Here is a 13,420-nt window from a genome sequence, read left to right as displayed (position 1 = left end):
AGAACACTTAGAACGCAGCACAAGGTCTCGGCCTGGTCTAAAAGTGTCACATGACCTTTGTCATGTGGTATAAAGTGTTCATTATAAAAGGCCTTATAAGCAGGCATAAGGCAAGAAAATTACTGCCATGACATCTTATAACCATTTGTTATGAAGCTTGAGGACATGTTTATAACATTGTCGTTACAAGTAAAGTGTCAAATAAAGAATTAGAGACTTGTCACCTTACGTCTCGTCAAAAGAAAAATAATGAATTTATTTTATCAATCACATTATCACTTATGCTCTGTCAGTTCGGTAAATCATACATAGCAGCATATAATCAGTGGTGTAAAGTAAGTGCAAACGACAATGTCTCAAACATTTGAGTTTGTTACAGTAGGCTAGCCCTAGCATGGGATGGGCACAAATGACAGTTGCTCAAGCAATGTTACCTCACAGTGTAAAAATGAGTCATTACTTGCTGCATGAGACAGACTATCTAAGTGAAGATGCAGTCAACCGTTTTATTTTTCAAGTGATAAAAAGAGAACTACAAAATGACTTTGTAATAAAGATATTACTTCACCCTTTGGGCCACAAAATGACTTTTTGAGCAGTTATAGACGGGAGCTGGGACCTACACATCCAATTGGTCAACATCTGGCGCCGAAGACGTGGATATCGATTAAGGCAGCACCCCGCACCTCTCTGATTCAGAGGGTTGGGTTAAATGCGGAAGACCCATTTCAGTTGTACAACTGACTAGGTATCTTCGTTCCGTTTCTGCATGATACTGCCTGGTATGAAGTCCAGTCAAAATAACAGGACACAAACTCCTGTGTGTTTGGTAGTTGTGAAGACCAGGCCCTAAAGCAGAGACGTCACTTCTGTCTCTTCTTCCCTTTCATTTTATTATTCAAAGTCGCCGCAACCAGTTTGACTCCTCCTTCCTCTCGACGGTGCTCCTTGGACCACTCCTTCTGCAGTTGCCTTAGGAGGTGGGGAGTCAGTAAGCCCTCCTGCACCAGGCGGGAGCCTAGGGACTGGTCCAGCTGCCCAGCCTCTACTCCACTGTGCTGGGCCTTGGGAGCGCCTCGAACCCTCCTTGGGGATACTGGGCTGGGCCCCGGCCTCCTCTGATTGGAGAGGGTGTCCGTCGCCGGGGGGGCGCTGGTCTCCGTGGCTCGGATGAGTCGTGTGATGTTGCGCACGCCCAACTGGATGATGCTGTCCAGCTCCTGCTGGATCTCTCGGACATGATTGGCGTCCGGGAACATGTCCATGAAGCGGTAGCTGGAGACAAAGTCATAAAGAGAGTATTATTCATATCTGATTGAGAATAATTGCAATAAAGACAATCAATGACCTCGTTAGGCACATTGTGTTACTCAATTCTGTGATGACCTTTAGCACAAGAAGAACACTTGGTCATTTTGATTGGTGAATGGTTTTGGTAAAGGTAGAGTGGTGAGAGATGGGATCACCTGAGCCAGAGGTAGAGATCTAGCACATCATGGACAGCCTCCAGGTGCACCAGGTCCTTGATGTTCTTGGGTGGGACCAGGGGCCAGCTGACGAGCCGACACACCCAGTCAAAGGTCAGGGGCTCATCTCTGCTGAACTGTCTGGCAAACTGCAGACGGAGAGAGCGTCACAAACAATCAGGGTCTCATCATCCAGAGCCAATTACCATAGGATTACCTTTAGACCACAGTCACGTTTCACTCACCCAACCCACAGATCTTATCAATACTGCTGCCGTAACACCACTAATGTCACGTCCCTTAAAGCCCAACAAAACCTTATCAATGCTGCTACAGTTACTGCACGACAGTTCAGAGGCAAACTGGCAACATGCTGATCATGCCAGAATATGAATCAATGGCGTGACTCATGCAAGGACGTGTGCTTCCTGTGACAAATTCTATATTCCAAACGGTGGACCTATCACTGAATGACAGGAAATGAGGGTGTTAACCAGTCAAATTCAGAGGTCAGAGGTCAGAGTATTCACAAAGCCTCTCAGAGTAGGAGTGCTGATCTAGGATCAGGTTCCACCTGTCCATACAATCTTGTTAACCCTTTACACTCGGAATTGGCCTGTAGGGCTACATTTAAAATGTTTCTTACAGAAGAAATATGGAAAGCACATGTATGTAACCATGGCAGCAATTAAAACATTTTTAGAGATCATGGGAAAATTATTTCACAAAAGGTGAGGACACAGCAGTTCACCTGACACAAGACTGAATCCAAACATTATACCATTGATTTTATGTGTATTTTGCCGCATTTGTTGATAACGAAATCTGAAAATACTCTGGATACATTCAGTTACATAATAACAATATTCATGGAAATTGTGGGGTAGGTGCAACATAAGAAAACATTATGACAATGGTTTGAGTGCGAGGTCTAACTGGTGTCTCCAAGTGGACACACACCTCTCCAAACTGTGCACAGTTCCTAAGTCATTTCAAAGCACTATACTATGACTCGAACAAGAGTCTAGCTCTATAAAGGTGCTTTTTGAGCTCTCCTAGCTGTGCCGTTGAGGAACTAGAGCAAGCTCACTGGTAGTTGTTTGTTTTGAACAGCCCTGCTTCTAAGCCTTCGCACAATTACTGATGTTTAGGCAACCCAAAATAGTTCAGGCAACCCACAATCACATAATTTGAAAGCTTGTTCGATTGCCAACATGACTAAATAATGGTAAAAAATTATCTTACAGTGTTAGGCTTTCGCAGATTGTAATTTTGGTGGAGTCATGAGTGCATTCAGATGTGGTCCACGGCAAATTCTTGCAAATTCTCTTGCTTGTATGACATCAAAGCGGTATTATTATAATCCTCAACGTCTCATCTTATAATTAAATAATTATCTAAAAAGGTGAAACTGTATATCAGCACTCCTTCATTGTGAATTGGGGCCCAGGTGTTTTAACCAGTGTTGCTAATGGAATGGGGAATCCACTGTAAACATGTCTCTGCTCCTACCTTTAGGAAGGAGGTACACACAAAGGGCTGCTTCTTGTTGATGGGTGCAGTGCAGAACACATATCGAGAGCGCAGGTTGAGGGGAATGTGTTGGATCATGTCAGCCAGGAACTTGAAGTCGTCAATGTTGCACACAAAGTACATACCATCAACTTGTGAGAGGCTCACAAATATATCCTGGGGATAGAATGGAAAAACGTGACTTTTAAATGAACACAAATCATTCTATACTAATCTGAATTGAACAGTAAGTCTTAATTCTCGTTACAGAGTAAATTGTAGTGAAGTAAAGATACTTACTATCAGATTGGACAAGGTGGCATCAGGTAAGTGGTAGGCAAACATCTCAATCTGCTCTGCTGTGGGGTGCAGCCCAGCTATCTAGGAGTCGGAAATTTAACATTAGGTCATTAAATAGTCCGAAAAACAGGAGATCAAAAGGTCAGAAACGGTCCATATTCCTCACCTCGATGGCGTGGACACTCCTGCTGAGTATCTCCTTGAGGATAGGCAAGTCGTCGCGGTGCATGGTGGTGACCTCGCCCTCTTTGAAGATGGAGCTGAACCGTCCGGCCCGCCCGGCAATCTGGAGAGCCTGAGACGTGGAGATGGTGTCCATCTCCTTCTCACCCTTCTCATTGATGTTGGGTTTCACCAGGGAGTTGAAGATGATTCTCTTGATACTCCTTATGTGGGAGGGGCATGGTAGACAGAGAGCTTATACAGGTGTAGGATCTTAATTTGAGCCAGTTTGCTACAGCAGCAAAATAATCCTGCAGCAACAGGACATGTGAATCATTATGTGGACTATAATTAATGGACATTTTTATAGGGGTTGATAAATGTTTTCGTAAGGGAAAATCAATTGTGACATTTCTAAGTGGAAATCACAAATGTCAGAAGCCTTTTAAACCTTGAATACAAGTTTTACATTTCCTGCATTGTAACAACAACTCCGCAGCAAACTGAAATCAACTAATCATGCAAGAAATGGTTTGTTTTTTTCTGTTTAGAAGTTTTATGACAATGTGTAGAACAATGTACTTCAAACGTAATATGATTGTCAGAGGTCAATTAAAACAAGCTAACAAGATCAGTTTCAATGCTCAACTCACAGGTTTAGTCCCATCCCTATGGCATCCGTTGCAACCAGGATCTTACATGGGTCCTCTGGGTCATTGAACTTCTTTGCTTGAGATAGCTTGGTGCCTGTTGACCAGATAATTCAGTGCTTTAATGACGCACACTATTTTACCTCAAGGATTGAGTAATGTCACAGCGGGATGTACAGTGGGGAAATTTAGTCAGCCACCAATTGTGCAAGTTCTCCCACTTAAAAAGACGAGGCCTGTAATTTTCATCATAGGTACATGTCAACTATGACAGACAGATTGAGAAAAAATTCCAGAAAATCACATTGTAGGATTTTTAATGAATTTATTTGCAAATTATGGTGGAAAATAAGTATTTGGTCACCTACAAACAAGCAAGATTTCTGGCTCTCACAGACCTGTAACTTCTTCTTTAAGAGGCTCCTCTGTCCTCCACTCGTTACCTGTATTAATGGCACCTGTTTTAACTTGTTATCAGTATAAAAGACACCTGTCCACAACCTCAAACAGTCACACTCCAAACTCCACTATGGCCAAGACCAAAGAGCTGTCAAAGGACACCAGAAACAAAATTGTAGACCTGCACCAGGCTGGGAAGACTGAATCTGCAATAGGTAAGCAGCTTGGTTTGAAGAAATCAACTGTGGGAGCAATTATTAGGAAATGGAAGACATACAAGACCACTGATAATCTCCCTCGATCTGGGGCTCCACGCAAGATCTCACCCCGTGGGGTCAAAATGATCACAAGAACGGTGAGCAAAAATCCCAGAACCACACGGGGGGACCTAGTGAATGACCTGCAGAGAGCTGGGACCAAAGTAACAAAGCCTACCATCAGTAACACACTACACCGCCAGGGACTCAAATCTTGCAGTGCCAGACGTGTCCCCCTGCTCAAGCCAGTACATGTCCAGGCCCGTCTGAAGTTTGCTAGAGTGCATTTGGATGATCCAGAAGAGGATTGGGAGAATGTCATATGGTCAGATGAAACCAAAATAGAACTTTTTGGTAAAAAGTCAACTCGTCGTGTTTGGAGGACAAAGAATGCTGAGTTGCATCCAAAGAACACCATACCTACTGTGAAGCATGGGGGTGGAAACATCATGCTTTGGGGCTGTTTTTCTGCAAAGGGACCAGGACGACTGATCCGTGTAAAGGAAAGAATGAATGGGGCCATGTATCGTGAGATTTTGAGTGAAAACCTCCTTCCATCAGCAAGGGCATTGAAGATGAAACGTGGCTGGGTCTTTCAGCATGACAATGATCCCAAACACACCGCCCGGGCAACGAAGGAGTGGCTTCGTAAGAAGCATTTCAAGGTCCTGGAGTGGCCTAGCCAGTCTCCAGATCTCAACCCCATAGAAAATCTTTGGAGGGAGTTGAAAGTCCGTGTTGCACAGCGACAGCCCCAAAACATCACTGCTCTAGAGGAGATCTGCATGGAGGAATGGGCCAAAATACCAGCAACAGTGTGTGAAAACCTTGTGAAGACTTACAGAAAACGTTTGACATGTGTCATTGCCAACAAAGGGTATATAATAAAGTATTGAGAAACTTTTGTTATTGACCAAATACTTATTTTCCACCATAATTTGCAAATAAATTCATTAAAAATCCTACAATGTGATTTTCTGGATTTTTCTCTCAATCTGTCTGTCATAGTTGACGTGTACCTATGATGAAAATTACAGGCCTCTCATCTTTTTAAGTGGGAGAACTTGCACAATTGGTGGCTGACTAAATACTTCCCCCCCCCACTGTATATCAGTTATTTTGTTTTTCCGTCCAGCACCTGAACAAGTTGAATTTTCGTATTTAAAATGTTTCACACTTCTACCTCTCCATCACCTCAATCACTATGCTCTGTGGACATCTTAGAACAGAGGAAAGCCTTACCTGGTGGAAGGCTTCCGTAAATGACTGCGCACTCCAGGCCTCGGATCTCGATCTGCCTACTGATGGAGTAAATATCGTTTTTGCTGAAGCAGACGATGCAGTCACCTGGTCTCAGGTTATCCAGAGACTCCACAGCACGGTCCAGGATTGAGAGCGGAGTGAGCCTCTTGTAGTTACGAACCTGCCAGTAGAATAGGTCAACTGTAAGACACTAGAAGCCTGAGTTTAATTCTCGTAGGATTATTTATTAATTTTAACATGAGACTTGGACTGTTGCGGTGACCATATTACCGCCAGTCACGAGTCATGATGGCAGTCAAATTCCATGTGACCGTTTAGTCATGGTAATTAGGCTTCTCCAAGCTCTGATGCTGCTGATGGTCATTAGTAGCTTACCAAACTTACTAACTGCCTGGTACTCAGCACTATATTGTCCCTCTAATCACTCCGACATCAATGCAAATGTATTTTTTCTGCTGCCCGTTTCGATACAGGTGCATGATAATTGTCCATTCTAAATCAAAACAAATTTCACACATTATTTAGCATATGTAAAGACAAGAGTAAATCAAGAAGTCTGATGGGTGACAATATTGGCCTTTCACCTGTGAATTATAAAAAAAAACTTTTTTTGATGCTAGTGGCTGTATTAATTTGGGCTCTATCGCATCCCACAACTGTCCCAGACTATGTTTGGAATATTTATTTCTCGCACAGAATAGGTCAACTTTTGTACTATGGGGGATAGTAGATTGACATAGGCTAGTGCTTTTGGTGTTCGTTAGGCCTACTCATCTTGCTGGCTGATGAAAAGTAAATGTGGACAGTTCTAACAATATCTTCAATATGCACCTCGGAATTGGATAAGGACGCACGCAGTTGTGTCCCCGATGTGTGTCTTAACTTGTAGCCTGTGAGAAATACCCGATCACGTGACGGAGAGCCGTGTGAGTGAGAGACGCATCGGATTGCACAGCACACTCAGGGAGAAGGGCACAACACTGCACTCCAGGCCGCAAAAGGCATGGATTTCTTTAGGGTGCATTACGCCCACAAAGGGGATACCGCCGTGAAATTCGAGGCATTATCAAGTGCTTGTCAAATTGTGAATGAGAGACTGATGAAGTGGGTACAGCCTGCGCAAAAAATTAAGCAGAGCTCATGCCTTTCAAGCCACTTTTTTCAAATCATCATTAGAGTTGAATCATGCAGCCTTACAATGTATTAAAAATCAAAACAAAGCCCAACGTTTGTAGAACAACTAAAGTTACATTAATAACTCTAAATTAAGCATATAGGATTACCTGTTTCTTTGTTAACCACTCAACACAGAATAGCTGCATGTGCGCACTCCCTCAAATCGTTTGGAGAATATATTTGTATTTTATTCAGCTTTGTTCAATTGTATTCTTCATACTATAAAATAATGCCACGGAATGATAAGCTAATCTTGTCTGCTAGATGAACTAGTGTAGCCCACAGCCATTTGGCATAGCCACATCAGGAACTAACATAAGGACAACTCAGAGTATGCTATTCTGTTCTGAAATAGACTACATTTTCTTCATATCAAGCCTCTTTAGACCCGTCTAAAATAAATAATGGATTTATTGTGAAAGTGTAGGCTATATTACATGGATTTATTAGACTTAAAAATGGCTTGTAGATGCTAAATGTGTTTATGTTAATTAACGGTCAATTACCGTGAGACCGACAGTTATTTGCTTGACAATCACCGGCTGACGAAATTTCGTGACCGCCACAGCCCTACATGAGCTATTGATATTCAGCAGAATCATATTAATGACAATCAGGCCTCTACCCCAAATAACTGACAGTCTCATTAGAAGCCAAACACACTAATGTTCAGTAGACTGGCCAGACTCACCTCCACCTCCTCCCCTGTTGTGTACATGAGCTCTGTGACAAAGTTAATCGCAGCAGGCTCTCCGCACACATGGATCTCCTCAGCACACAAACCTATTCCCAGACAGAGAAAAACAAATAATCCATAGTTATTACTGTGAAATTATAATTTTACCATATCGTTATTGACTTAGTAAATAGCTGGTAATTTATATACCGTAACAATATTCAGATTTTGCGATATTACAATGGTCGGTTGTTTGTCCCAACTGTCACAGTGAAGTTACTGACCGAGAAGAGCCCTGGTCCAGGCCCATCCCCGCGATATGTCTCTGATCATCTGGATCTCATCAATGACCGCTACTTCATCTGGACAGAAGACACGTTTCACATGTTAGTCAACACAGCTGGTGATAACGAGTGTCAACTAATATCAATACTTAAATGGAAGTGATAAAAGAACCTCATGTACATGAAATATGTTTATTAAGTTGAGAGGTAAGATAAGACACTGACATGGAGTTGTGACACTGCACATCTCGATAGTACAGGCCACATGCTCAGCTTGTCTCCCCTCCGCATCCACAAATGTTCTCTCTTCTCCTGTTACCAAATCACACGGCACGCCCTGGGGAGAAAGAAACGTTGATTTAACGTCTTCCTTCGACATAGTGCGCCAAGAATTTAATTAAACATTTTGGAAATGATTGGTAAGAAACACTTCCGATTAGATAAACTAATTTTGCTTAAATTGTTTCAAGGTATTAGCTACACAAAAAGCCTTCTAAATGACATCTCTCTATGGAGGTTTACTAGTGAAAGATGGGTCATACTGACAGCAGTGTTGCTCTTTTCAAAGATCTCATGGGCTAACAGCTTCAGCGGTCCACAGTAGACACCAGACTTGGCAGCCAGGTATCTCTGAATTGCATGATGGGTCTTTCCACTGTTGGTCGGGCCGGCATGGAATATCACCTTCCTCTGGATAGCTCTAGCATCAGGGTACCTGGGAAACATTCAGGTGCAGGGCTGAAAAACACGTGTGGCGTATTGTGTGAACACGGTGCTGTATGTATAATTACGTTGAGCGTTGGGCCAGTAACCGAAAGGTCGCTGGTTTGAACGCGCGGCTGACAAGGTGAAAAATATGTCGATGTGCCCTTGAGCAAGGCACTTAACCCTAATTTGCCCCAGGGGCACCCCATTACTATGGCTGACCCTGTAAAACACCACATTTCAATGCACCTATCCCAATGTATGTGACAATAAAAACAACAAAAACCATTTGAAATGGATACAATGAATGGAAGAGCATTTTCAAAATGTTCATTGTAATGTTGAGCTCACCTGAAGTGAGATACTTACCAATTAGCTGGTACACGCAGATCACTGATTTTGCGTAGATCCTCCATGCAGTCCAGCATGGGGAAAATCTGCTTGGCATGTCTCATGAAATAAGGATAGAGGTCATCTATGTGGCCTGGTGAACACAAGCAAAAACAGTCATCAGTTGAAAAGGTGTGAGGGCTTGGAATTCAGTTCCAACTCGCAGTTGTTCTCAATCACCCGATTCATTACATGATAAGCAGAGTGTTGAACTCACCTGCTCCACAGCATATATCATTGAGGATGATATGAAGATCTGCGCTAAGCGTAGAGATTTCCAGCACATACTTCCGAAAACTGATGAAGGCTTGGTGAAAGAGACGAGCTAACAACAACACAGAGATTAACGTTTTGGTACGACCATGAGGCTGGTTATATTTGATGAGGGTACCCGACCGGTAGGCCAACTAGTTGAAAATGATTGTTGTTCTCACCATCGAGACCTTGATCCGCAGCTATTTTTTGCATCTCTTTCCTCTTGTAGAACTTATTCAGCATTTTTAGAAGTTCACCTGTTAGGAGAAACCACATATGTCTGATAAAATTGCCATGCAGTAGGCCTATTCCTGAAGCTATGAACATTTTAGGAAGCGAGTCCCAGCAAACATGTTAACAAAATATATATTGACAGGAAATAGACAAACACTCCATCCAAACGTGAATCGATTCTCAATTGCAGTACGGTTCTAGAAACATAAATCCCTCTACTTTCATTTCACAATGTTACAGGCTTTGGTTTTCCCATTTATATTTCGAGGTTGGACGTTAGCACGCTGGGCGCACTGATTGGTGTCACCTCGTTAGTCAGTATGTGTTACACCTGTGCTGGCTTGTCATCTCGTTAGTCAGAAGGCGTTTCACCTTTGCTGGCACAGGGGATATTTAAGAGCAGCTGGCCCAGTGCTCTAGTTGGCTTGAGAGATGTGGAGGGTTAACACCTTTAGTTGATTCTCCCTATAATTTTTTTCTTTTATTTGATTAATACCATCCTTTATCAGATCTTCCCTGTTTTCAGTGACAATGTGGTGTCAGTCTTTTGTTTACACACAGGTGTTCAGCGATGCAGATAACTAATTAGTACAGGTAGTCCACTCTGTCTTCCATCTGTTTTCCATAAACAAGCGCTGTAACATGGAAATATGGCCGTATGGGAACCTCAACTCTATAAAGGTGTGACTCAATTGAACCTTTTATGGAAGATAATGTCCTTACGCTTCCAAAAGCGTACCGACACTCAGACCGAGCGTCACAACTACTTCGTCTAATTACTTATGTGTAATGGAACGGAGTCATGTTCAAGGGCTAGGTTACATTAAGACAGTGTGGAGCCGGCGCAAGATATGGGTTGGAGAACATACCTCAATGCAGGGATGGGATATGCCACTGAACTCCAAATTGTACCTTTATCCACGGTGTCTTAATGTAACCATGATTGCGTTCCGACCTCAGTACAGCTTAGTGTAAACAAGCACAATGGTACATGATCTTCCAATGTGTATAACTGCGCAGCCATCTTGGCACTCAATTTAAAAAATATTCGTGTTTGACACGTTTACTATATCACAGACACCTTAATGCATACTTTTAAATTATATTATGTGAACTAAACATAAAATAAAAAAATATGTATTTTCCTTAGGTATATATATATATTGTACTAATGTTACTGTCTCAACTACAACAAATACATAAATACATGTAATGTTGGCCTTGAAACATTTAATTGAAATACTGTAGAATTCCATTCATTCCTACGGAGGACTGCTCCTACTGGGGAGTGCCAATATGGCCGACCGGTGGCTTCAAAGCCTCTCGTTCGCCAATACATAGCGTCAGCAATCCAGGGTTTATAAATCATTTCACTGGTGTCTTCTGGCAAGCTAGCTGTCATCGACAGGCTATGATCAACAGTTCAGTGGAAGTCAGTTTCAGTTATACTAACATCTCCCCATTGACAGCTAATCTGTCTAATTGGCAATCAACAACATTAACAGTTAGCACAACAATATGGATGTTAAAAGTACAGTACTTTTGTCCAAAGGTTGCGTGAGCTCAGCTCCCACAGCCCAGTCACCACCGACATCACTCTTGATGCTGAGAGGCACAAATAATGAGGTGTCTGGTGATCGTGACGAACTGTTCGAATAAACACCTCGTCTGGAGGTCACAGGACCAGGCAAGGGGTCTTTCAATAACGTTATAGATCCAACGTTTCCACAACGACCGTCCACCAGAGCGTTTTTGTTTCGTACAGATATGGCGCATATTCTGTGCTGTACTCGTGAGAACAACAGCATACAGCGGTTTACTGACATCCTTGGTTGCTAGATTATGTTGGTTTGTGTCAATAAACACTTTTCAATGTCCCATTTTATGCAGTTTATCATAATATTTTGCTGGTAATTATTTGCACAGTATTGTAGCAGAAGACTGTCTACATCGTGCAGGAAGACCCTTGTTTGGATTGGAATCTAAAAACATGCCTGTAGCGATTTGTAAAATAAAAATGTATTATAGTAATTCAGGAAATGCGTTGCTTTAATTAGAAAATATACAATTGTTTTTATAAAAATTACGTGATCATACATTTAAATAACATAGTTATGTGAGCACAAATCTACTGACAATACTTCTGGCATGTCTGTAGTGACTACATTTCACAAACCGAAAGGACCCCAAAAAGGTCAAAGCCGGTTCAAAGGTCAAAGTGCGCATCGCTAAAAACCTCAAAACAAATGTTAGTTTTAAATTATGATCGTGTTTGGAGAGATTCTGCCTTCATATTCATACCTGCACACAATTCATGAAAATAAAGCACACCAAAAAAAACAAACATTTTCTGGGGTTCCAGCGTGAGATATAAGACGTGTAGCGTGACAGCGCGTGATCGATGTCAATTGAGTGTGTCTCACGATGAATGCGTGAGTTGGCAGCTCTGGTTATACACAAATGCAAATGAAACTTCATGCACGAAATGAAAATGCCTACTATGACTCAGCATTTGAGTGAGATCGTGGAACACAATATTGTTGTGATAGTTTTAATTGTAATGCATATAACCAGGTAAATCCCAAATGTGCAAATCCCTATAGAAAGGATACACCCATGTTTGATACACTTGTCTGTCTGAAAGAAACAAGGATTGCGTAGGAAATTACAAGAGTGAAACCCCTAATATACTGAACATAAATATAAACGCAACTTGCAGCAATTTCAAAGATTTTACTGAGTTACAGTTCATATAAGGAAACCAGTCAATTGAAATAAATTCATTAGGCCCTAATTTATGGATTTCACATTACTGGGAATATAGATATGCATCTGTTTGTGAAAGATACCTTTAAAAAAGGTGTGGGTGTGGATCAGAAAACCAGTCAGTATCTGGTGTGACCACCATTTGCTTAATGCAGCGAGACATCTCCTTTGCATATAGTTGATCAGGCTGTTGATTGTGGCCTGTGGAATGTTGTCCCACTCCTCTTCAATGGCTGTGCAAAGTTGGTGGTTATTGGCAGGAACTGGAATATGCTGTCATACACGTCGATCCAGAGCATCCCAAACATGCTCAATGGGTGACATGTCTGGTGAGTATGCAGACCATTGAAGTGTAAAGGCCGATTGCGCCACCTCAAAAGCTAGCTAATGAGGTGACGCAAGCGGGACACTTAAGGTTGAGGAGTAAATTTCACACATCCCCATATGCTACAGAATAACTGGGACATTTTCAGCTTCCAGGAATTGTGTACAGATCCTTGCAACATGAGGCTGAGCATTATGATGCTGAAATATGAGGTGATGGCGGCGGATGAATGGCACGACAATGGGCCTCAGGATCTCGTCACGGTATCTTTGTATATTCAAATTGCCATAGATAAAACGCAATTGTGTTTGTTGTCCGTAGCTTATGCCTGCCATACCATAACCCCACTGTCACCATGGGGCACTATGTTCACAACGTTGACATCAGCAAACCGCTCGCCAACGCGACGCCATCTCTGGCAACAGCTCTGGTGGTCATTCCTGCAGTCAGCATGCCAATTGCATGCTCACTCAAAACTTGAGACATCTGTGGCATTGTGTGACAAAACTGCACATTTTAGAGTGTTTTTGTTGTTGTTGTTGTCCCCAGCACAAGGTGCACCTGTGTAATGATCATGCTGTTTAATCAGCTTCTTGATAT

The 13,420-nt window shown here is 42.3% G+C and overlaps 1 protein-coding gene across 4 annotated transcripts; it reads right to left on the bottom strand.

The window, feature by feature from the left end:
- Nucleotides 1-230: 230 nt before the first annotated feature.
- Nucleotides 231-11,679, bottom strand: LOC121547696 (ATP-dependent RNA helicase SUPV3L1, mitochondrial-like). Of its 4 annotated transcripts, none has more exons than XM_045209891.1 (15): nucleotides 11,270-11,679; nucleotides 9,675-9,752; nucleotides 9,458-9,565; nucleotides 9,220-9,334; nucleotides 8,692-8,860; nucleotides 8,371-8,482; nucleotides 8,146-8,223; nucleotides 7,877-7,968; nucleotides 5,989-6,169; nucleotides 4,094-4,187; nucleotides 3,445-3,664; nucleotides 3,279-3,359; nucleotides 2,979-3,155; nucleotides 1,467-1,615; nucleotides 231-1,275 (listed from the first exon to the last, which is right to left on the bottom strand). In XM_045209891.1, exons 1-15 carry the CDS (start codon nucleotides 11,553-11,555, stop codon nucleotides 864-866), a joined length of 2,352 nt encoding a protein of 783 aa, XP_045065826.1. In that variant the 5' UTR covers nucleotides 11,556-11,679; the 3' UTR covers nucleotides 231-863. The 4 variants fall into 4 exon arrangements, with proteins under 4 accessions (XP_045065826.1, XP_045065827.1, XP_041715023.2 ...); XM_045209892.1 differs by having other exon boundaries at nucleotides 11,393-11,679; XM_041859089.2 differs by lacking the exon at nucleotides 11,270-11,679 and adding an exon at nucleotides 9,885-9,919.
- Between the last annotated feature and the right edge of the window lie 1,741 nt (nucleotides 11,680-13,420).

Source organism: Coregonus clupeaformis, chromosome 31 (genome assembly GCF_020615455.1).
Source record: "Coregonus clupeaformis isolate EN_2021a chromosome 31, ASM2061545v1, whole genome shotgun sequence".
NCBI lineage: Eukaryota > Metazoa > Chordata > Actinopteri > Salmoniformes > Salmonidae > Coregonus > Coregonus clupeaformis.
The sequence above is the reverse complement of the archived record's forward strand: the minus strand, read 5'-3'. Positions and strand labels throughout refer to the sequence as shown.